This window comes from Saccopteryx leptura, chromosome 3, assembly GCF_036850995.1.
Source record: "Saccopteryx leptura isolate mSacLep1 chromosome 3, mSacLep1_pri_phased_curated, whole genome shotgun sequence".
NCBI classification, from domain to species: domain Eukaryota; kingdom Metazoa; phylum Chordata; class Mammalia; order Chiroptera; family Emballonuridae; genus Saccopteryx; species Saccopteryx leptura.
In genome coordinates, this window is record NC_089505.1 from 284,188,497 (window position 1) to 284,215,032 (window position 26,536).

Here is a 26,536-nt window from a genome sequence, read left to right on the forward strand (position 1 = left end):
GGCTAGGGCCAATGATATTTTTTAAATACTCCACAATGCATTCTCTCTCCAAATGAAGACTTGTACTCTTCACAACTATTTTATCTTTTCTTCAAGTAGAGTTCTGAGTCTTCAACTTCATAAAGATTGAAATGAAATGAGTTTTTTTATAAAACATATTTATCTTGATTATATTTTCAAAACTGTCATCTTTCCCTGTAGTCTTATAGGATGTATGATTCTTTAGGTCAGAGATTGGGAACCTGTGGCTCACGAGCCAAATGTGGCTCTTTTTTTTTTTTTTTTCACTTTTCTGAAGCTGGAAACGGGGAGAGACAGTCAGACAGACTCCCGCATGCGCCCGACCAGGATCCACCCGGCACGCCCACCATGGGGCGACGCTCTGCCCATCAGGGGGCGATGCTCTGCCCATCCTGGGCGTCGCCATATTGCGACCAGAGCCACTCTAGCGCCTGGGGCAGAGGCCACAGAGCCATCCCCAGCGCCCGGGCCATCTTTGCTCCAATGGAGCCTTGGCTGCGGGAGGGGAAGAGAGAGACAGAGAGGAAAGTGCGGCGGAGGGGTGGAAAAGCAAATGGGCGCCTCTCCTGTGTGCCCTGGCCGGGAATCAAACCCGGGTCCTCCGCACGCTAGGCCGACACTCTACCGCTGAGCCAACCGGCCAGGGCAAATGTGGCTCTTTTGATGGCTGCATCTGGCTCGCAGACAAATCTTTAATAAAAAAAATAATAATGTTAAAAATATAAAACAGCCTGTCCAGGTGGTGGCGCAGTGGATAGAGCATCGGACTGGGATGCAGAGGACCCAGGTTTGAGATCCCGTGGTCACCAGCTTGAGCGCAGGCTTATCTGGTTTAAGCAAAAAAAAAAAAGCTCACCAGCTTGGACCCAAGGTCACTGGTTTGAGCAAGGGGTTACTCAGTCTGCTGTAGCGTCCCCCCCCCCCCCAAGGCACATATGAGAAAGCAATCAATAAACAACTAAAGCACCACAACGAAAAACTGATGATTGATGCTTCTCATCTCTCTTTGTTCCTGTCTGTCCCTATCTATCCCTCTCTCTGACTCTATTTCTGTTTAAAAAAAAAAAAAAAAAAAATATATATATATATATATATATATAAAGATATATATATATTTAACATTCTCATGTATTACAATCTATTCATTTCCTATCGCTCATGTTCATGGTTGTGGATGGCTGGAGCCAATCACAGCTGTCCTCTGGGACAACACCAAATTTTTATTGAATAATGTGTAACATACACGGGTCGATGTATGGCTTTCACAGAATTACATTTTAAAATATGTGGTGTTCATGGCTGTCTTAGCCAAAAAAGGTTCCCGATCCCTGCTTTAGTTATTTGTCCAGGTTTTAGGCTTTTAAATTTTATTTTATTTATTTATTTTTTACAGAGACAGAGAGTGAGTCAGAGAGAGGGATAGACAGGGACAGACAGACAGGAATGGAGAGAGATGAGAAGCATCAATCATTAGTTTTCCATTGCACGTTGCAACACCTTAGTTGTTCATTGATTGCTTTCTCATATGTGCCTTGACCGCGGGCCTTCAGCAGACCGAGTAACCCCTTGCTAGAGCCAGCGACCTTGGGTTCAAGCTGGTGGGCTTTTGCTCAAACCAGATGAGCCTGCGCTCAAGCTGGCGACCTCAGGGTCTCGAACCTGGGTCCTCTGCATCCCAGTCCGATGCTCTATCTACTGCGCCACCACCTGGTCAGGCAGGTTTTAGGCTTTTAATTTTCCTGCTTCATGGACTTCTTCCCTTGTCCTTTCAAATATGTAAGGGTTTCTTATGGTTGTTAAGGATGGATTCTGGAGCTTTACTGGCTGGCTTCAAGTCCTCGGTTGGCTACTTGCCATCTGTGACCTTGAGCAAATTTCTTAACTTTCCTCCTTTAGTTTCTCCTATAAAATGAGGAAAATAGTAATTTCTATCTCATTGTATTGGTGTGAGGATGAAGTGACTTAATGCTTGGAGTTACATAGAAGAGTGCCTTACACATAGTGAGCACTCAGTAAATGTTAGTTATTACCATTTTAACTGTCTTTCTCTTCCTCCTCATCTTCCTGTACCTACTTGGTCACTAATATATGTCAGTTTTTCTTTTTAGACTCTAGTGCAGTGGTCCCAAACCCCCGGGCCACAGACCGGTATCGGTCTGTGGGCCATTTGGTACCAGTCCGCAGAGAAAGAATAAATAACTTACATTATTTCTGTTTTATTTATATTTAAGTCTGAATGATGTTTTATTTTTAAAAATTGACCAGATTCCCTCTGTTACATCCATCTAAGACTCACTCTTGACGCTTGTCTTGATCACATGATACATTTATCCGTCCCACCCTAAAGGCCGATCTGTGAAAATATTTTCTGACATTAAATTGGTCCGTGGCCCAAAAAATGTTGGGGACCAGTGCTCTAGAGCATTCATTTCTCATTTCCTACTACTACTGACACTGTTCCAGACTATGACGTTATTACCTCATCCCACAGTTCCAAGAGAGCTTTACTTAACACTTCTGGCTCCTAATGTTTCCTTTGTGCTCATGCTTTTCAGTACTAGACTAACAAAAGCTTCAAAGTGTCACTCCCCTGCTTAAGAGCATACAACAGTTTTCAGTAACTTGTGTTATCAAGCCCTGACTCTTGTCTGACTCGGGCTTATCATTACTGTCTTGTTCTACCCAGGCCAGTCTCATATATATTTTCTCTACATCATACTCTTGGACATTTGCTCATGTTCTTTCTCCAGCCTATATGCCCTTCCTTCATGCCCTGCCATTCTATTTTTATTATTTCTGTCCTTCCCTTACTTTAGGAATATAATGCTTTTAAGAAGCCTTTCTGATGTTTAAGAAGTGAGCTTGGGGCCTGACCTGTGGTGGCGCAGTGGATAAAGCATTGACCTGGAACTCTGAGGTTGCCAGTTCAAAACCTTGGGCTTGCCTGGTCAAGGCATGTAGGGGAGTTGCTGCTTCCTGCTCCTCCTTCCTTTCTCTCTCTCAATCTCTCTCTCTCTCCACCCTCTCTAAAAAATGAATACGTAAATTAAAAAAAGATTTGCATTAAAAGATCTGGGTAGGAACAGGATTGGTAAAACTGAAAGAGATGGACTAGAGAGACATGTTGATTTGGAGATTAGAGTATGGTGGTCAGGGCTTATTAAATATGTATTTTCTGATGGCTTTAGGGGACCCCTGTGTTTTGTTCGTTCGACCCCCACCGGGGTCGCGACCCACAGGTTGAGAACCGCTGATTTAGAGATTAGAGTATGGTGGTCAGGGCTTTAAGTTCAAGAATGGGAAATGGGGATTAAAGTGTGAAAAACAAATCCAAGATGGAAGGACCAGTTTAAGGTACAAGGATAGGAACTGTAGAGATAGGATATGAGTGACAACTGAGAGCAACGCAGTGTCGAAAATCTAAGATATAATTTGGTTTTGAGACAGATCAGAGCAGATCCAGATGGATCAGATGGTTTTTTTAAAGTCCACATGTCCAGGCAAGATAGCGTGTTTTTGAATTGACAAGGGGGAGCCAGTAATGTTAAGATCAGGAACAGGTGTCTGGAATCTGAAGCAGTCAGTATTGGAGTCTTGAGCCCTGGAAGACTGGGGACATAACCAGATAAAATAGAGCCCCTGATAAGCTCTAGTATCAAGATCAGTGCAGGATGACGGCAAAAATGTATTTGCTGGGCCGTAAAACAATGTGCACTTCCTCTGGCTATGACAAACTGTGTTGTCAGAATATTACTATATCGGGAAACTTAATAGGCTCCCTTGGATAGAGTGATTAGTGTTAGTCTGACCAATCAAGTTCTCGGTTATTTCAGTGTGCTTATCTGTGTTCTGTATACCTTAACTCCTAATTAAGCACATTGCTATCTTGTATTGCTGTGATTAACTTATGTGAATCTTCTACATTCATATCTTAAGCTAGTTCAGATGAAGGTCATTAAAAAAATAGTGTCATTGTGGTATTATTAACATACAGCTGCATATATGTAAAGTGTACAGTTTAATAAATTTGAAATATATATACATCTATGAAACTACCACCATAATTAAGGTAATGAACATATTCACCATCCTCAAAAGTTTCCTTGTGCCCTTTTGTAATCTTCTTCCACATTTTCTGATATATTTTCTATCAGTATAGATTAGTTTTTGTATTCTAGAGTTATTTAAATGGAATCATATAATATGAATTTTTTTGTCTAGCTCCTCTCAGCATATTTCTTTATTGACCTTTATCATTTTTTAGCATAATTATAAATATTTTGAGTGTGTCAGTAGTTTATTCTTTTCCATTGATTAAGAGTGTTCTGTTTTATGGATATACCTCAATTTATTTATCCATTCACCTTTTTTGAGGGGGGGAGAAGGGGTGGGTGGGGAGGGAGAGAGATGAGAGGCACCAACTCATAGTTACCTTTTAGTGGTTCATTGATTGCTTCTCGTACACAACTTGACCTGGTAGAGGGGAGCGTAAGCCAAGCCAGTAACCCTGGGCTCATTGAGCCAGTGACCATGGGATCCTTTTGATGATCTCACATTCAAGCCAGTGATCTGCACTCAAACGGGTGACCTTGGGGTTTTGAACCTAGAACCTCAGCATCCCAGATCGACTCTATTTCACCACTACTGGTCGGGCTACTCATTCACCTTTTGAGGGTCAGTTAGTTGTGTCCAGTTTTTGGCTACTACAAATAAAACTGGAATGAACATTTGTGTACAAATCTTTGTGTGGACATACTGCCTTTTTTTTTTTTTTAAGAAGTGGGGTAGTAGTGTGTTTAACTTTTAAAGAAATTACCACACTGTTTTCCAAAGTAGTTGGCCTGTTTTACATTTCTACAAGTACAGATTGAGTTTTAGTTCTACATCATTGCCATACTTGGTATGGTTACTTTTTAATTTTACATATTCTAGTGGGTGTTTAGTGGTAGCTCATTTTTAATTTTTTTTTATTTTTAAGACTTTATTCATTTTAAAGAGAGAGAGAGAAGGGAGGAGGAGCAGGAAGCATCAACTCCCATATGTGCCTTGACCAGGCAAGCCCAGGGTTTCAAACCTGGGACCTCAGTGTTCCAGGTTGATGCTTTATCCACTGTGCCACCACAGGTCAGGCAGTAGCTCATTTTTGTTTTAATTTGCCTTTTGTTAATGACTAAATGATGGTGAGCATTCTTTTATGTGCTTATTTGCCATCCTAGTGTATTCTTTGATAAAGTTACCTGTTCATATACTTTCCTGTTAAAATTTTTTTAATTGTGGTAAAATATACATAAAATTTACCAGCTTAACCATTTATATTCAGTTTAGTTCAGTACAGTGTTAAGTACATTCACATTGTTGTGTAATCAATCTTACAAGAACAGTTACTTTTTTTTTTCTTTTTAGTGAGAGGAGGGGAGGCAGAGACAGACTCCTGCATGCGCCCCACCTGGCAAGCCCACTAGGGGTCAATGCTCTGCCCATCTGGGGTGTTGCTCCTTTGCAATAGGAGCCATTTTTTAGCACCTGAGGCGGAGGCCACGGAGCCATCCTCAGCACCAGGGCCAACTCACTCTAACTGAGCCATGGCTGCAGGAGGGGAGGAGAAGAGAGAGATAGAGAGAGAGAAGCGAGAGGGGGAGGGGTGGAGAAGGAGATGGATGCTCCTTCTGTGTGCCCTGACTGGGAATGGAACCAGGGACTTCCACACGCCGGGCCAATGCTCTACCACTGTGCTAGCTGACTAGGGCCACTATTTTTTTTTAAGTATTGGATTGTTTGTTTTTACATTTTAAAAGTATTCAGATATAAATCCTTTGTCAGACACATGCTTTATAAATGTTTTCTCCAAGACTGTTTTGTCTTTTTGTTACTGGGCATCTTAAAATTGGCCCTGATGGGGAACAATGTACTCCACATTAACTGACAAATTAATACTACAAATCAGAACATTTTTCTTTTTGTTGATTTTTGTATTGTAAGATACAAAAGTAAGAAAGTAATGGGGAAAGATTAATAATACAAATTAAACATAAAATTATGTTGTGTCTGTAGCCTTTACATTATGAATAGCACAAAAAAGTGAGGAAGGAAATAGTTTCCTAGTATTTGAAAACTTATCTAATCAGTAAAGAAGTCATTCAAGTCATAGTTGAATGAGTGACGGTCTTCATTGTTTCACTCCTGTTAGTGGCAGCCATTCCTTGGTTATGAATAAAAGAGCTAAGCTAAAATCGGTGGAAACATTCTGTGACAGTTAATTGACTATGTGGAATTTGCAATAAAGAGTATTACATTTTTTTATTATTTATAAATTGTGTGGTACATATCGTTTAAGTAAAATTTATAATAAGCTTATTTACATATGTATAGATGTGATATCTACACATATTTATACATATGTTTAGATATATATTTTTATACACACACTTTTTTTTTCCTGTAGAACCAGTTGTTGTTAAACATTTACCAGTAAACCACTAACCAGCCACTAATAAGAAAGCAGTAAGGCAAATGTTTTGTAGACTCCCTTAACTTGAATGAGTCAAGAAAGAAAAATGAGCTCCAGATTCAGTCATTCCCTGGTGTTAAGAGACCCGGACTAATGCTGAAAGCAGAGGAAAAAAGGCATGTGTAGTGGAGGGAGGAAATGAAAGGCATAATACACAGAAGGCCAAGTCAGTTGTCATAGCACTAAAGACACAGAGGGAAGTGAGTTGTTGAAAGGTATTTGTTTTGGTCTGATTTGACTTGTTCTTGGTCTTACCATTGTTATGTTATAGTCTGCTAATGATATTGAAAAGGAATGAAAAAAACTCATTATCATCAGTGTTACATTAGCAACTTTGTGTAAGCCTTGAATATCTCCAAATTCATCTTTTCTTCCAACCAAAAAAAATTACAGAATCCTTTTTAAAATTTAAAATCAGAATACAGAATAATTATCTTTTTGATTATCTTTTAGAAGTCTCATTATTAGTCACATCGCTTTTTAATATATACATTCAATTGTTATGTTTGCCATAGTTATATTTCTTTCAAAAGTTTTTCAGAATATCTTGGTTTTTTAATCTGTTGATTTAAGTTTTAAAAATATTTTGTTTTGTAGCCATGCAGGATACACGTACTGCGGGTCTTGTGCTGCTCATGCTTACAAACAAGTGGATCCAGCTGTTACGTAAGTAATAGCGTTAGAATGATGCTGGGAATGATATCATAATTGCTTTGTCATTGTAGAAGTAATTTGTTTTGCATACTTATTCTCTATTTCAATAGGAATTTTACTTTTTATAAATTTGATTATATCTTTTATAGGTTATAGAAAGCTTTAATTCTATTTTTTGTTGTCTGAACATTTAGTTTTTAATCTTTCCTTTGGTTGGTAAAATGTTTAGTTCTGGAAATATTAGAAGGTTAATGTGATTTTGTGATTTATAAGAAATATATATTTGGTCATGCAGATGACCAAAATGTATTCTCATATATATTTGGTTTTAGTCCACAGTTCCTGACTCACAGGTCCCCAAAACCCTTGAAATTCTCTAAGTGTTGGGTATGATAAAGATGGCTCTTGTTATAGAGAGTTTTAGTGAAGTGACTTTTGGATCTCACCTAAGGATAGGGGGCTGGTTGCCAGGAGAACCAATGATATGATGAGGGGGCTGGAAATTTTCTGTCCTGCTCCTGACCTCTGGGGAGTGGGGAGAAACCTGGAGGTTGAATCAACCTCCAGTGCCCAATGACTTAATAAGTCATTACTATGTAATGAAGCGTCCATAAAAGCCCAAAAGGACAGGGTTCAGAGAGCTTCCAGGTTGGTAAGATCTAAGGGAGTGTGGCACCCTGAAGAGGGCATGGAAGTTCCACTCCCTTTCCCCAGGCCTTGTCGTAGGCATCTCTTCTAACTGGTTGTCCTGTGTTATATGCTTTCATAATAAATCAGTGGTTTTGTAAGTAAAATGTTTCTCTGAGTTCTCTGAGCCACTCTGCAAATTAATTGAACCCAAGGAGTGGGGGTCATGGGAACCTGATTTATATAGCCATCTGGTCAGAAGGATAGGTTACAACCTGGGCTTCTGACTGCATCTGAATTGGGGGTTTGGGGACAGTCTTGCAGGACAAAACCCATAACTTATGGAATCTGATATTATCTCCAGGCAGAGAGTGTCCAAGAATTGCTTTTTGGAGGTATGGAGAACACCCCCACCCAACACACATACGTTGGAATTGGGTCCAAGAACACTAACAGTTAAATATTTTGGTTTTAAATTTTTTCTTTGGAAACCTGGTGGTGAGCATTTTTAAGAAAAATGCAGAACCCTTTATTCTGTTTTAATCACTTTGTGAGTTAAAATTCTTTATAGTACTTATTAAGTTGTGGTTAATGAAAGAAGAATAAATTTTCATTGACAGAATAAGGTACCTGAATTATTTTAGAATTTGACTGTATTTGTTATGGTGTTTGAAGCATATAAGCATTTAATAATTTAATGTCATCTCTGAAATTAGCTTTATAAACATCTTTCTGGCAAATTGAGACTGAGTAGTATACTACTTTCTAAAATGAGAAACTTGTGAACTTTAAAAAGCTAATTTCTAAAATAACAGAGATGACAACTTCTAAAAATTTCTGCTGGAAATAACCACCCAAATTACTTAATTTTCTGACCAGCATTTTATTTAAATACAGTAGTTAATTTACTACATGTGAATCAGTATCAGGGTCCAGTCTGTATTGCTAGTTGCATACACACTATGTGAATAGATAAAAATCAGTTATCTCTTCTGTTTAATGTTGATTGTTAGTGGTAGTACTTGTAATAGTAGTACATTTGTACTACTAGAGATGAAGCATCATCATTGAAAAGTAACTCAGAGCAGCATTGAGTTTAAAAAAAAAATCTCACCCACAGCCTATTCTTTCTCCTTTGAGCAATTTGTTCAATTTTTTAAAAACAATAAAACTGCTCTTTTTTGGTTTTATGTAGTTGTTCTGCACATTTTGTCACACTTTTGTTGAAAATTGTTTTTAGTAACTTTTAAATAATAAGTAAAATGATGTGCCAGATTGATGAAATTTTGGTTAGCCCTGCCTTATATTTGATGATTTGAGGGACATCATTAACAAATATTTCTTGATACATGTTTAATATATAATTTTAGCTAAATTATTTCATGAATGAAAACAAATAGAAATTAGATTGGAAAGATTTTCAGAAGTTTTCTTTATTTGACCCTGGACCTGTAAACCAGCTGTTGTTAAGGTTAAGCTGTTGTTAAGCTGTTTGTGTAACAGCTTTTTACAAATCTTTTTCTGTTTGGCAGAATTTTTATTGATGATGATGTATTGGAAATTAAATTTGGCCTTAGAATAATACATAGAGAGATGTAGAGCCAATATTGGTAGAAGTGGAAAGCTCGTGCTAAATAAGTAGATGGAAAAATGAAAATGGAAGAAAAAAGGAATAAAAAGGAAAGAGAACCAAGAACTAAGAAAATGATGAAGGAGGTTAGTAAAAAGAGAGACAAATTATAGATGATGATATAATCAGCTTATTTTTTATAATTAATATATAATAATTGAATTCTGAATAGATAAATATGAAGGTCCGAGTGTTAAAAATAATAGACAGTCATAATCTCTTGGAAGTGCCCCTCTCTTAGATTTGCAGTGTCTTCAGAGTCCTTTGAGAAAATGTGGGAAACTTTTAGGAACTATGAGGAACATAGAGAAATAATAAATTTAACTTTCTCTGAGAGAGAAGGTTGAATTCTATACCATTAGCTTCCATTCTGAGCTTTCACACGAATCCATTTTCTACCTGTCAACCAGGATCATCTTTCGTACTGTCTTGCCCTCTAAAGGGATCTTTTACCTTCACATGATTTTTGTAGCATCTTGCATGGAACGTTTGGAAAGTATTTATTTATTGCGTTATGTAGATTTTTCAAATGTGGACTTTTATCATACAGTGTCAAAAAAATCATTTGTAAGATAACCACCAATTTCATCAGAAAAATCTTTAATTATTGAGAAGCTGTCAATCTCACAGGGATAGAAGTTTTGCAAAAGTCTAATTTTCACTTGAAAGCTTCAATTTTGTGATTGGCAACAAATATGTCAAATGTTTTCTTTGAGGTGGCAGGCTCATTTTGTTCATCTTAGAAAATTTCTACCAGCTACCTAAATTAGAATAACCGTAATTTGTCTACAGCCATATTTTAATGTAAAAATTGTGTTATATAAAAAAAGTTGTTTAGCTCACAACTCACAGTCACACATTCTTTCCTCTGAGATCCTTCTATATGCAGAGTACTTCATGCTTTTATTACTACAAATTTTGTCACAGAATATTTTTATAAAATTGTACTCAAATTTTAAGATTTAATGAAATTAAGTGAAACTGTTTTTTTGTTTTTTTTTTTTCTTAAAGAAAGACTTAGTGTAGGTGAAGGTGAAGAATACATGACTGTTAGTACATCTTGATTCCATTACCTACCTGACAGTAGTTCTGATGTGCCAGCGGTTTACCCAGCCTCACTTTTGTACTGGAAGTGCAGGTACCATCACAATGGAGAGGGCACGTAACTTCTTTGTATTATTATGAAAATAGTTTTGATTTTGTGGACTTCTTGAAAGACTCTTGAGGAATTCACAGTTCACACTTTGAGAACTGCTGTGATACAGGGTGATTGGATTTAGATTGTAGTTAAGGTCTGGATACGTCCTTGAGAAAGGCATCTTAGGAGAGATGATTTTTAAGCCAAGCAAAAGGAACATGTGGAGCCTTTGAAGTAGGCCAAGTTGTTTGTGTCATCAAGGAAGTGCAAGAAGACCAGTGTACACAAAAGTCTTGTGATCAAGGGCAAGAGTAATAAAAAAAGGGGCTGTTTTATTTGAGATTTTAGAACCCATTTTAAGGATTTTGGATTTTATCCTCTGATCATGAAAAGCCTTTGAAAGACTTCTTAAGTAGGAGAGTGATAGTGTCCAACTTATGTTTCAAAATTAGCAACCTGGCTAGCTATTTAAAATTTTTTCTTTTTCTTTTTTAAGTGAGAGGAGGGGAGATAGAGAGACAGACTCCTGCTTATCCCCTGACTGGGATCCACCTAGCAACCCCATATAGGGCCCATGTTTGAATCACCCAAGCTATCTTCAGTACCTGAGGCCAGTGCTTGGCCTAGGTGTCTCGGGCCCACACTTGAACCAGTCTAGCCACTGGCTGTGAGACGGGAAGAGAGAGAGAAGGGGGAGAGGAAGGGAAAGAGATGTAGACGTGTGCCCAGACCAGGGATCAAACCCGGGATGTCCGCATGCCAGGCCAATGCTCTGTCCACTGAGCCATCCAGCCAGGGCCTTTAAAATTTTTTTAAAGGATACATTTAGTTAAGTTCTTTTCCGTATGTATAGTTACAAAGTCTTTTTCCATTACTAAAACTTTAATAAAATAAAGATAAACTCAATTGAGTTACTTAGATAGTAACTTGATTCATATCTTTCAGAAAGTTTTGCATGGCAGAAAAGAGATCAAAAAGGAGTCTTATTTGGGGCCACATGACATTGTATTCTTTAATTAAAATATCTGCACTTGCCATGAAAAACCTTTTAAAAATTACTTGTGTTACATTATTTAGGATAAGTGGTTGAATATTTATGAGGGCACTCAGGTAACTTATGTATTGGGTTCACAGATGACACTCATAGTAAATAACTCCGCAAATGTGAATTTTCTGGAGGTATTATATGTGAACTACATTTATTTCTAAGAGAATGCCTACTAATTTTCCCCCATTCTTTCATAGTAAAGGTTTCTCTTACATGTGTGACATCAGTGATGACATGCTAATATTTACTTCTTTAAAGACGAAGCACCTTGGAATTTAGGAAATAGAGAGGAAGTAGCATTGCTTTTAATGTGTTTATTCCTCATTTCTCTCCAAAATATTTCGATGGCCTTGCTGTTTGTGGATCTAGCAATGTTGCACAAATAAAAGAAATTGTGTTTTTAATTTTCACTATTAGTACTCCTTTTGTTAGCACCCAGCTAACAGAGACCCATTTGTGATTACTTCTGGTTTAATATATTCTTTTTCTTGAAACTTCAGTGATACCTGGACTTTTTTGGTTTGTTTTTAGGTATATCACTTTTAAGGTTTTTATGTTGATGGGACCTAAGCTTCTTTTTTCCTAATATCTCTCTTAACTAAATGTGGAGCTTCACTAGGTTGTCTTCGGTGAGTTTCTACCTAATTGGGAAGTATCTGCTGGATACACAGTTGGATAATTCCGATTGGAGGGAGGTCTTTTCCCCAGCAGTCTGCATCTTTTCAGTTAGCTTGGGTCTGACAAAATGACGAGCAAGGTGAATGAATAGTCAGTATTCGAGGAGGCAGTTAGACCTCTCAAACTGAACTTGTGATCTTTATTTCTGGAGTAGTGCTCTGCTCATCTTTTGGCCACTGTGAGACCTTGCTACACTTATTTATGAAATGTATCTAACCTTGAGTTTAGATTGATATTCTAAAAGTCTTTTCATACTTTAATTATCCTGGATTCCCACGAGTACTCTGATTTTAAATATTCATCCCTCTCCCCTATCTTTTCCTAAAAATGTATTCCTCAAACATAACAATGCTTTTTTCTATACTTGATTCTTGTTCATATAAATACTTGTCCTTAGGCAACTTAAATACTCAGAGTCACTATTATCTATGCCTCACATTAGATGTTAATTCAAACATCATGGGGATATTTATGTGCTGTTAAGATAGGAGAACATAGTGGTGTTTCATGTTCATTTGGGAATCTAATCAATTTTGGGGGGCAATCTATAGATTTTATTTTTTTCTGAAATGGTTATTAAGTTGATCATAATGGTGATGACAAAAAGTGAGTATTATCGGTGGTGGGAGGAACAGGAAAAGAGATTATGTTTCTCACTAGAAATAGCCTGTGGATGCAGTCTTCGATGTTTGCTGTGTGTGGTATAGTGAGGAGGTTCTGGGATCTAAATTGAGAATTGATTTTTTTCTTGTTCATCTCTTTCTTATCTCCCACCCTCTCCAAAAAGCAAATAACATACAGCAGACAATAGGTTAATTGTCTTAGCTGTAATAGAATTTTATCAAAATAAATATATTGCTAACACACACATTCTTGGCCTGCAAGTTTTGATATGAAAGAACTAGCTCATGGATTAGTCTTAGTCCATTAATTGAGCAATGATTAGCCCTTAATTTTCTAGGTACATAGCCAATCATATATTTCCTTCTTTCTCTGTATTTTGATCTTTTGGGTTAGTAAGTTTGTGTGTGAGTGTGGTGTGTGTATGTGTGTGTAAGTTTCATTCATGTGAATCTGGGAGAACAGAGAAAATGGATAGTTTGGGAATTTAGATTGTAGGGATGTTTGAGATAAAATGAAAGGAAGTTAATTTTATTCTTGATGTCAGGATAAAAGGATTGTAATGATTCAGGCTACAGTGTAGCCTAGTTCTTTTCTTTAGCCTACAGTGCAAGTAACACATAATCAAGTTTCTTTGTTTTTGAGAAGGACTTCTAGTTAAATGGGAACAGAGATAGTTTATTACACAGAATTCTTCTCCACAAGATACCTTTTTTTCTCTGCCAGGGAAGAAATATGAAAATAGCTTTATCAGAATGCTTCTTTGTCATAATACTTTGTGTGGATTTGTAGAACCTATACTATTATGCATTTTTATTGAAAATGTAGTAGCCCTTAGAAGGCGAGTTTAGAATGTGTTAGAATTTTGAAATTTTACTTAATAGCTGAAATGTTTAAAATTCAGTCACTGTAGTTACTGAAAACTTTCTAGCTGTTGTGAATACAGAGATGAGTTGAAGCATAGCCGGTTGGTTTACTGTAGGTAATTAGTAACTGGTATTTCTGTGTGTTGCACATGTTTCTTTTAAAGGCCTTCCAACAAAAAGACAGAGATAAAGAAATGAACTTAATTAACTGAGGAGCAAATCATTTGTTTGCCAGGGCTGCAATAACAAAGTACCACAAACTGGGCAGCTGAAACTACAGGAGTTGATTTTCTCACAGTTCTGGAGTTGATAAGTTCGAGTTCAAGGTCCTGGCAGGGTTGGTTTCTCTTGAAGCCTCTCTCTGTGGCTTGCAGATCTGTATCCTCTTGATGCTTCTTTACATGGTCATCTCTCTGTGCTTGTGCAACCCTGGTGTCTCTTCCTCTTCTTACAAGAACATCGTTGGATTCAGGCCTTACCATCATGGCCTCCTTTTAACTTAACCTCTTTAAAGACCTTGTCTTTAAATATGGTTATATTCTGATGTACTGGGGTGAGACTTCAATGTGGGAATTTTAGGGCAACACAATTTAGCACGTAATAGTAGGCAGTGAAATCAATCAAGAAAAATAGTACTATATGTAATTTTAAAGATTTACTTTCTTTTTTCTTTTATTTAATAAGGTTTGTGAGAAGTGCAATTGTTCTGTGTTTTTTGTTGTGTATCTCCTAGCCGGAGAATTTTCATCCTTGGGCCCTCTCATCATGTGCCCCTCTCTCGATGTGCACTTTCCAGTGTGGATATATATAGGACACCTCTATATGACCTTCGTATTGACCAAAAGAGTAAGTATATAGAAATCACCCAGCTTTTAAACAGCTAAAGGTATTTTTAAAAATAGGAATTATAAGTTAATTAAAGTATAAATCTGAATTTTAAAATAATACCTCAATTAAAAAATAAAATTTGTTGTAACTCATCTACTAAAAATGAAAACAAAGAAAATTTTTTATGTGCTTAAAAGACAATCACAGTTTTTCTGCCAACCACAAAAATCTGTCAGATCCACTAGTCTCCAAACTAGCGGTTGCATTTATATTCAGGAAAGTACCATGCGCTCATTGTACTGTGAGACAAGAAATTAGAAGCCATCACAACTGGATTAAAGATTTGGGCATGCTAGTCTGCCTCTGTGTATATAAATAATGGTGATAATGCCGTTATTTCTTCTTGAATGATTTTTATGGGAAAAATGAGACTGTAGTTGTGAAACTCTGAAGGAAAAGTGCTACATAAATCTTGTCTATTTTATTTTTTAAATCATCTATTTTGATTTCATTTTTTTCCATAGAAATCCCAGTTTTTATTTAGTTGGGTAATCATTTTATATATTGAATGTGTAAAGTAAAAAAATGTGTTATTAATGTTTTACTTTACACAGTATTTTTGGAGGATTGGGGAGAATAGTTAAAAAATACAAAATAGTATAGAAAATAGTGTTCCAAATATTCATGTGTTCATCATCCACAGTTGACTTAGAATTTTCTCCTCATCTGAACTCATCCGAATCAGTTTACATTCCACCAGTAACCACCTCTATCTATGGACTTGGTGTGTGTCCTTCCAGTTCATCAAATTATATTTTAAGTATGTTGACTGCCTATTGTTCCAAGAAATTTTACAAAATTTACTTCTGTACAGTAAAAAAAAATCATTTACAAAAGAAATGATCACCTACGTTTTTCTTATTTTTTTAGGCCTAAATTTCTATAATTTGGGGTTTTAAGTATCATGGAGTATTAGCCATTTGTTAGAATTTATCTTATTAATGAAGTTGTATTTTTACTAGCCTTACTCCCTGAGCTAGTTTTAGAGGACATACTTAATTTTTAAAACTTTGTTGTGACAGTCAGACAGTTTTGGTATTGGATAGCCTGCCAGATTTTTTTTTTTTTTTGTATTTTTCTGAAGCTGGAAACGGGGAGAGACAGTCAGACAGACTCCCGCATGCGCCCGACCGGGATCCACCCGGCACGCCCACCAGGGGCGATGCTCTGCCTACCAGGGGGGCGATGCTCTGCCCCTCCGGGGCATCGCTCTGCCGCGACCGGAGCCACTCTAGCGCCTGGGGAAGAGGCCAAGGAGCCATCCCCAGCGCCCGGGCCATCTTTGCTCCAATGGAGCCTTGGCTGCGGGAGGGGAAGAGAGAGACAGAGAAGGAGGGGGGGTGGAGAAGCAAATGGGCGCCTCTCCTATGTGCCCTGGCCGGGAATCGAACCCAGGTCCCCCGCACGCCAGGCTGACGCTCTACCGCTGAGCCAACCGGCCAGGGCCTGGAAGATTTTGTTTTTTTTTTTTTCTTTTTTTCCTGAAGCTGGAAACGGGGAGAGACAGCCAGACAGACTCCCGCATGCGCCCGACCGGGATCCACCCGGCATGCCCACCAGGGGCGGTGCTCTGCCCACCAGGGGGCGACGCTCCGCCCCTCTGGGGCGTCGCTCTGCCGCGACCAGAGCCACTCCAGCGCCTGGGGCAGAGGCCAAGGAGCCATCCCCAGCGCCCGGGCCATCTTTTGCTCCAATGGAGCCTCAGCTGCGGGAGGGGAAGAGAGAGACAGAGAGGAAGGAGAGGGGGAGGGGTGGAGAAGCAGATGGGTGCTTCTCCTGTGTGCCCTGGCCGGGAATCGAACCCGGTTCCCCCCACACGCCAGGCCAACGCTCCACTGCTGAGCCAACCGGCCAGGGCCCTGGAAGATTTTTAATAAGGTATATTTTTGTAGAAAATAGAGTACCATTTGTAATTCTTTCTTTGATATTGGCAAACCCATTAACTTGATGTAGTTATAAAAATATTGGTTCAGTTTTATAACATAAAAATACTCATATATAGTAATTTTTATACATATTAAATTCCATGATTTTCTTTCTGTACAATATTCAATTTTAAATGTAATTCATCAGAAAGGTCTGAATTACTAGCTCATTTTAATATTATGGTGAATTTATGTTCCAATCTAGCCTATAAGCTTTATTTTTAATTTTGAGGAAAACAGCATTCTTAGAGGGAATTTTCTGTTCTTACTATGGCCAGACCCTGAGGTATGAAATAATAATCCTATTTATTTTATTAAAAAGCAAAGCAAAACTCAAAAACTGTATTATTAACTTCATGAGCAAGTAGATTTTTCCATATTTCAGTAGGAGTTCTAATCAACTATGTTCTTGTTAGCATGGCAGATTCAAGTTAAGGAAAGGCTTAGACCTGAAGGTGATTTTTGATATAATAAAAGGAACTGATGAAAAACTTAAATTATTACTTATGTAACTATGTAACATAAAAATGCTTAGTAAGTTATTACATGTATTATTGTTCTGTCTGGTATGTAAAAAGCTATTTTTTTCTTTTTTAAAAAATAAAAACAGAGGAAAAGAAAACGAAGGATAATATTATGTGATGCTTCTGTCTCTTGCCAAAGCATGTAGTTTTGTGTTACTGGATGGAGTGTCACAGGATAAGGATATACATTAATATATTTGTTTTACTATATTTTGAAATCTCTTTAGTTTACGGAGAACTATGGAAGACAGGAATGTTTGAACGCATGTCTCTGCAGACAGATGAAGATGAACACAGTATTGAAATGCATTTGCCTTATACAGCTAAAGCCATGGAAAGGTATATTGATTAATATAAGAAATCCCAGAGAAATCATAGATAATAATTTCTTTGGAATTATTTTAACTAGGGTAAGATAATCATTAGGGTAAGGAGATTTAAAAATTTTTTCTTTGACTTAAAACAATACAAATTTATTCTCTCACAGTTCTGGAAAATTATTTGAAATGAAATAAAAAATTGAGGTTGGATTTTCTTAATGTGGATTGAAGTTGGTTTTGAATAGTTTGCCTATAAAGGCTGAACATATGAATTGAGCTGGTTGTTTTAATAGGAGGAAATATTAAAAAACCCTGTGTGTGTGTTTGTATATATGTGTGTGTATTTGTTGTTTGCCTGTTACTTTACTCATTAGACATTTGTTTATCTTAAAATAACAATTATACTCTTTTCTGGTATAGTGCCATAGTAAGTAATATAAAATATTAGATTTGGGAACAGCATCAGAGGTTATTTATTTCAACCTTACATAAAGTACATGAATTGTTTTCATAATATGCTTGATAGATTAGTATTTGATATCTGCTAAAGGTCTTCCAGTGATAGGGCACTCAGCAGACTCAGTAGTACTAAGTAGAGTGAGGACAGGGACAATATCTATTTTGTTCTCCACTTATACCTCAGTGCCTAGCACAATGCCAGTCACCTAGCAGTCATTAATTTATTTTGGTACAATGAAAGAATTGTTTTAAAAGCTTTCTTTTAGGTCAGTATTAAAAGTAGAATGTCTTCCTTTTGAAGGTCAGATTTCTTTCATTATTTTCAACCATTTCCATTATGACTTAATATTCCATATATAGTTTGACTAGTTTTAAATATGATGACATTATTCCTTCTCTAGTTCTCATCACTGTATTCTGTCAGTAAAGACATGGTGCATTTTAGGTTGTCAGTAAATATTTGTTAAGTTAATTGCATTAATGAAATTTGAGATTACATTAACATTTTTGTGCTGTTGTGGCGAATGTATGGTGGTCAGCGCAAACCCAAGGCTTTTTCATATTGCTATGCTGGGTTATTTTATCCTCTTGTGCTTTTGTGGTTGATTTCTTTTTAACCCAACATGTATGTATCTCCATTACTTCTGTGTAATTTTGTCTTTTTGGTTTTAGTTCTTTATTGCAGAATTTTGGGATTGTTTCCACTACTAATTCTGTTAAAGTATTATTCTTTCATTCTTACATTATTGATATCTGTTTACAATGATACTTATGAGGAACTGCATAAATCTGCAGAAGTTTCTAAAAACCAGTGTGATACTAAATTATAAGCAGTATAATTTTAGGTTAATTGTATGTAAATGCATTCTAATTCTTCAGAAATTGTTAAAGCAATATGTGATGTTTATTTCTTGGAGCGTTAGTGCAATTGAAACCTTCCGTTCTTTAGCTATGTAGGATAATAGGAAACTTTCATTATTTGCTGAGATGTTTTGTCATTAGAAAATAAATATTTTAGACTTAGTAGATTTCAAAACAATAGAAACAGTAAACTGCCAGCAATATCCTTAAAGAAGTTTTAACAAAATAGCATTTTTGTTATTTCAAAAGTAAAACATGCATTGTGGAAAATTTTTTAAAAATAGAAATTTAAAACAAACAAATAAAATTCCTGTTCATAGTTTCCCCTCTATTAAATAGTGTTAAATAACTACTGTTAAGCATATCAATTGTTAAGAAAATCTTCCCTATATCACAGATTACATTAGAATCCCTAATACTGACTTTTAGAAAGTACCCAATAGTTGTCCTTTGTAGCCTTTGCCACACTCATTAAGTGAGAAACAAATTGCTCCAAAATTTAGAGGCTTAAAATCATAACAATTTTATTGCTCACAATTTTTGGGTCAGGGAACACCTTGCCACAAGATGTTGACTGAGGTGGCTCTGAACAGGCTAGAAATATTCACGATCTAACGCTGGCTTTAAAGACACTTCATTTGTTCTTTAGGTGGCCTTTTTGTCCGTTAAACAGGCCTTTCACTCTTGGTCTCTCGCTAGAAGGCTAGCCTAGATTTCCTTACATGGTGATTCAGGGTAGCAAGAGAACAAAATCAAAGTTTCTTGGCTTATTAAGGTCTAGGCTGAAACTACATAGCATCGTTTTCATTGCATTTTGTTTTTCAAAGCAGAACTCACTATCAGCCAAGATTATAGTGAAGGAGAAAGAGTAGCATGTGTGTAAATGAATAGGAGGAACTGTTGGCAGCCGTCTTTGCAGATGGACTTTCACAGTTCTTCCTCTGGTGGACAATTCATATCTCTCCAACATGCAGCACACATTCCTATGTTGCCCAGAAATAGCATTCAGTAATGATCTCAGATTCAAAGTCCATTATCTTATGTTCTACATTAGATTGGGATGTGGAGAGGCTCCTTGGGTACAGCTCCTCTTTATTTAGATACTTGTTAACTAAAAAAAGTTACATTCCTTTCCCTCAGACACTCAATATATAATTTTGAGATAGGAACAGTTAACCCCAGTTGATACTCCTGTTAGAGAGTGAAAGAGAATGGGAAGCATGTAGCAGCCTTTGGTTTAAAGCAATTCTGAAATCTAACCAGGGAACAGAGAATGAATGTCCTTTATTCTGACTTAGTTTTGTCTCTGGTAGTGGCTTTACAATTCATTATTTCTCTTGGCTTGTGGCTGAGTCCTTTGGGCTCTTGGTTCCTCTCCCTAAAATGGGCCTTGTTTGCACCTGAGCAGCAATTTCAGTCTGCTTTGTGTATGTGACAGTTTTAACAGCCTAAAGGCCTCTTTAGGCCTGTTTCATTTGAAACAGTGTCCCCCCAAACGAATAGGACTCCATTAAACACTTTGTGGGTTCTCTGTATATCAGATTACAAGTGCATTCTATTAGACCAGTGATTTTCAACTGGTGTGCTGCGGCAGGCTGGTGTACTATATGACCTTTTAAAACATGCAGCCCCTGACTACTTAGTCAGAGGCACAGACCTCTTTTCCCTTACATTGTCAAATAAAAAAATCAAAACAGCCGACACAATAGCTGTCCCATGTGAATGAATCAAAATTATACCTATTTTTTGGTCAGATCAGCAAAAAATATGGTGTATTTTGGTGTGCTGCAGAATTTCAGTAATTTAGTAATTAACACATATTTTATATGTTATATATATTATATACTATATTCTTACAATAAAATAGAAAATAAAGTGTTATTAAGGAAATCATATGGAAAATACATTTATAGTACTGTATGTATTTATTGAAAAAATTCACATATACGTAGACCTGTGTAGTTAAAACCCATGTCGTTCAAAGGATCAGTTGTATTAAAAAAAAATTCTGCTTGTAATTCTGTGGTTCATGCTTTTCTTCTTATATCTTTTTTCTCATACGTGGCTGTAAAGAAGCCTTTGATACTCTGAATATTTTGCCTGGAAATCTTAGCTAGATCTGCAGGTTCACTAGTTATATTTTTAATCTTTCAGGTTACTTCATATGACAAGTATGTTGATTGTTCTGCCAGCATATAATACGGGTCACCCTTATTCAAGCCTCCTATAGTCATCCTTACTGCTCTTCCAGTTTCCAGTTTCCTTGTTGCCCGATCAACTACTGCCTGCTTTTATGAGTCGAAAGCCAGTATTGCATGTTTTAGGTTTCTGTTACAATAGTACCCTTTCCAAGTACCATTTTTTGGCTCAGTGATCTGTTATAGCATGTCAGATCACCTCAAAGTGCTTATTTGTTTGTGATTCTGTGGGTTAGAAATTTGGTCAAGGATGAGGGGCTACAACTCGTCTCTGTTTCATGTGCCAGTTGAGTCAGGTTTACTTAGGCTGAAGGCTCCTAGATGCCCTCACTTCCTGTCTGGGGCTGTGATGTTGGTTGTCTACAGAGGCACCTGAGTTCTCATCTTGATGCTATCTTCACCTTTTGTCTCTTATCCTTAAGGGTCTATGTGGTGACCCTTATAAGCAGGATAGCCTTGAACTATCATGAAGTACACAGCAGTTCATAGAAGCAAGAAAGCAAAAGTAGAAACTTCCAGGCCTCTTTATATCTAGGCTTGAAACTGGTACAGTATCACCTATGCCACATTCTACTTATCAAAGCAAGTTGCAAAGCTTGGTCTAAGGGGAGGGAGAAGGATAGGCTTTACTTTTGATGGGAGGGAGTGGAATGAGCATTCAGAGGTGAGAGGAATTTGTAGTGACTATATTTACTAACAGCTTACCATATAGTACCACAGTAGTTAAATAGTTCTTTGTTTAATTACTTAATATAGTCTGCTGCCCTTCTCTGGTAGTTACCTATTCTGTTCTCTGCCAGAGGGCACTGGTGTACTTGGTATCTTCTGTACCCAGCACAGTAGTACCTGATACACAAAAAGATTTCAGTAATTGCTAAATGAATTAATAACGATCTTCCCATTTTCAATACTTTTATTAAATATTTTTCTGAAAATGAAGTCAAATTTTTTACTGCTTTTCATATCATGAATATATTTCTATTGCTCATTAACCCTGTTGAAATTTAAAAAATACATGTACATGGTTTGAAAAGGTAACAGCATCAGGAAGTACAAAGTGAACAGAGAAAGCCTCTCTGCTTCCCCAACCAGTGTTTACTGACATTGAAAATTATGCATATACCGACATAATATATGCATGTTTGTATTTGTATGAGGTTTTACTTATATGTGTTTATTTGTATAAATAAAAATATGTAAATAAGAGATTATATCTTATGTTCTTTTTTCTGATCCTTTTTCCATATATTATCTTTACCACTGAAATTCATATAGTAATGGCATTTGAAAGAGTTAAGCGACAATATGTAGAAACCGTCTATCTTGGAAAAAGTTAACTCTTAAATGAACAATATTGAATCCCAGCTACGCTTCTTCTTTGTATTTTACTGTTCACTTTCCTTTTCCTCCTTCCTATTCACTGTTAGTTTACAGTTTAAAATTGTAATTTTGATGTAATTTACCTAGAGTAAAATGTACTCTTTATCTCATAAAATTCTGTGTTTACAAATGCAGATGTGTATATATCCATATAATCAAGATACAGAACAATTCCTTTGCCCCAATTTCAGTGCTTTTGTATAGAAAAATGTACAGAGTAAATAGGATGCTTTAATAAATTTGCAAGAGTTCATTTGAGAAATACGGCACTGTAAGACTGTTTATGTTCACTGTAGAGTATCATTATCTTCTTAGCCATATAATACTTTGTTACTGTCAATATTTTGGAACATGGACAGTTTGAAACACAGTACAGTGTATTTAAATATGTTCCATCTAGATGTGTGGTAGAATTGGGCACCTGAAATTTGTATAATTATGTTAACCAGTGTCACCCCAATAAATTCAATTAACAAACATATGTTTCATTTTCTCTTTAAGGTTGTAGTCGATCTTACTAATTCAGTGTGGTTAGGATTTGATAACTCTTGGAGTTATCAAACTTAGACTCTAAAAAAACCAAACCTTTATTTTGCATAGTTTGCCAAGTAGTTAAACTAACTCATGTATAATTTTTATGTTTACTTAATTTGTATTTTTGAGTTACCTGAGTGGGGACACTGCTATCAGATGCCTTTGTGTGGTATCGAACACTATTAACTAACCAGTTTTTACTATTTGCATTAAATGGGACATTTATTAAAATTGATGAACCAATATTGATGCATTATTATTAACTACAGTTCTGGTTTAATTAGGATTCATTCTTTGTGTTATATAACACTGGGGAACAAATTTTATTTTTTCATTTTCTGTTGCATGAGGCTTTAGAACTGTTTCTATATATTTCTGCATCGCTGATTCCAAATCTGAAATAGTTTTTTGGTGCATGCTCTAGTTTTTATGCAATTTTAATTTCTTTTTGTTACACTTAATGGCATGCATTGGTTTTTAAATTGGAGTTAAAGGGCAACGACTCTTGGATTGAACATAACCACAAGGCAATTAATGTTTTACAAACATCACTTTTACATAATTATAGTTGTTTTTAAATGAAAAATATTATTATCTGATAAAAACACCCTCTTATTTTGTTTTAAGATTGAATCATGGCTTCTCTGAGTAGGCGTAAATATACGAATAGTCCTGACACATCTGTTATATATGTGGCTGTTATATACTTCAACGTCAAAGGCGCAATATTACATCATTTGTGACACGTGCATATATTGCCTATTTTCAAGTTCCCCTTGGCGATCAAGACAAGAATTGGGCTCCTCATATTTTGTGTCATAATTGTGAAGAAATGCTTCGTGACTGGACAAAAGGAAAACGCAAAGGAATGCCTTTTGGTATTCCCATGGTTTGGCGTGAACCTAAGGACCACAGCAGTGACTGTTATTTCTGTCTGATCCATACGAAGGGCATCGGCAAGAAAAAACGGCATATGATCGCATATCCTAATATTCCTTCAGCAATACGACCTATCCCATACTCTGAGACACTCCCGGTTCCAGTTTTCAATAGTTTTATTTCTTCTAAGGACAAAGAAAGTGAACATGGTGATCAAGTGTATTTTGATAAGATGCATGAGGAAATGGTTGTAGAATCTGAAGGGTCTTCTTCTGATGCCAAGCAGTCATTAACCCCTCAGCAGTTTAGCCAACCCGAATTGAATGACTTAGTAAGAGATTTGGGCCTATCAAAGAAAGCAGCTGAGTTATTAGCCTCCAGGCTTCAAGAAAAGAATGTACTTCACCGGTCAGCTAAAGTGTCCCATTTCAGGAAGTGTGAACAAATTTTTGTGGACTTTTTTTCCGAAGACAAACACTTTGTTTACTGTCATGATACCAGTAGTCTTCTCAGCCAGCTAGGTGTTACCACTTACAGTCTGACAGAATGGCGGCTATTTCTTGACAGCTCTAAACGGAGTCTGAAATGTGCAACGGTAATGTTTATGCAGCAGTTCCAATTGGTTATTTAACTCATCTGCGAGAAGATTATAATGACATAAAAATTGTCCTCAACTTTCTGAAGTATGAGGAGTATAACTGGATCATTTGTGTGGATCTTAAAATGGTAAATTTCCTGCTAGGACAACAGAGAGGTTTCATGAAGTTCCTTGCTTTCTGTGTTTGTGGGACAGCCGAGCTCGGGAGAAACACTGGACACAGAAGGAGTGGCTGAAACGTGAAGCTCTAGAAGTAGGGATGCAAAATATTGTGAATGAACCTGCAGTTAATTGAGACAGGATCATTTTTTCCCCACTTCACATCAAACTTGGCTTCATGAAGCAGTTTGTTCAGGCTTTGAATAGAGAAAGTGAATGCTTTCAACATATTCTTTCTGCTTTTCCTGCCTTGTCTTTTGAGAAGATAAAAGCAGGTATATTCAATGGACCTCAAATTCGAACCCCCATATGTGACGAAGAATTTTCCAGGAAGACTAATAAGGAGGAGAAAGCAGCATGGCAGTCCTTTGTGGCAGTTACAAAGAACTTTCTTGGCAATAAAAAAGCAGAAAACTGTGAACTTCTGGTTCAAAGGATGCTGTTGGCTTTCCATTACATTTGGATGTAACATGAGTGTTAAGATTCACTTTTTGAACAGTCACTTTGATAAGTTTCCTGAAAATGTTGGAGCTGATAGCGATGAGCAGACTATTGCTGGAGCATCAAATGAGATTGTCCTCAACAAGTACAAAAACACAAGAGTTACAAACGCATATTTTTGCCTGATTAGAATTTAAATAAGTTTTGCGCAAGTTTTATGATTAAAATAAGTGTTTTAATATGATCTATTTTGAAATTGTAGACAAATTCTGATGCAGTCATATCTTTTAGTGTATTAGTATATTTACTGCATTATATAAATTATATTTTCACAAAGATGATGCCCAAGAAGACATTCTACTTCATTATGTTAAACTAAACATTGAAAATTTTACAATAAGATGAAAACCTAAAATCTTGAATTGCAAAATAAAATGTAGCTTACAGAGAAAAATTAATGTCATATTTGAGATCAGCACACTCGAATTAGGTAAGAACAAGTGTTTTTGTGGATGCAACAAAAATTTTGTTCACCATTGTATAATTTATGGGTTTTGCCGAATGCCTGATAGCTACCATTTATAGTAGCACACAGGATAGTTTCACTGCCCTAAAACATCCTTTGTGCTATACCTGTTCATTCCTATCCCAACCCTATCCCCAACCCGCTCCCCTCAACCCCTTGTAACCACTGATCTTTTTATTGTCTCCATAGTCATATAGTTGGAATCATATACTTTATAGCCTTTTTAGGTTGGTTTCTCTAAATTAGTAATATACTATCAAGATTTCTATATTTTTTTAGAGCTTAATAGCTTATTTTTTATTGCTGAATAATATTTCATTTTATCGATGTATCACAGTTTATTTAACTATTATATGATTATTGATATAGTTGGATTAATATCTACCATATTCTTTTTTGTTTCCTATTCATTGCCTTTGTTTTTTCTTTTGTGCCTTCTGGGTTTTTTTTTTGGTGTATTTTTTTTTTGGTTTTAATTGAGTACTTTATATGATTCCAGTATTCACCACTCCCCCAGCATATTAATTATACTTCTTTCCTTTTTTAAAAATTTTAGTGGTTGCCTAAAGTTTGCAGCATACATTTACCACTCATATAAATGCACTTTTCAGCGTTCCAGGTTGATGCTTTATCCACTGCACCACCATAGGGCAGGCGTAAATGCACTTTTAAATAAAGCTGTACAAGTACCTTATAACAGAGTATTTCTAATTTCTCCTTCTTGCCTTTATAACATTGTCATCATTCATAAGCTATAATTATCAAACACGTTGTTACTATTATTATTTTGAATGAATTGTTTTCTGTTAGATCAATAAAGGTTAAGAAAAATGAAATAACATAAACTAAAGATATTATTTTACCTTAATTTATTCCTGTTCTAATGACTTCCTTTCTTTATCTAGATCCGAGTTTCTGACCTATATAATTTTTCTTCTCTGGGAAGGACTTTTAGTAGTCTATAGCTCTGATTTTATTATGTAAACTTGCTATTTTGAATAGGAAAAAGACTTTCTTTTCCTTTACCTTTACTGCCTCCTCGGAAATACACAA

The 26,536-nt window shown here is 36.4% G+C and overlaps 1 protein-coding gene across 1 annotated transcript in view; it reads left to right on the forward strand.

Moving 5' to 3' along the window:
• Positions 1 to 26,536, forward strand: part of MEMO1 (mediator of cell motility 1) — a 152,109-nt gene that overhangs the window by 80,349 nt on the left and 45,224 nt on the right. Inside the window, 3 exon segments of the mRNA XM_066378583.1 lie at positions 7,127 to 7,195; positions 14,525 to 14,637; positions 17,356 to 17,467. Of these exon segments, the coding sequence (XP_066234680.1) occupies positions 7,127 to 7,195; positions 14,525 to 14,637; positions 17,356 to 17,467 (294 nt within the window).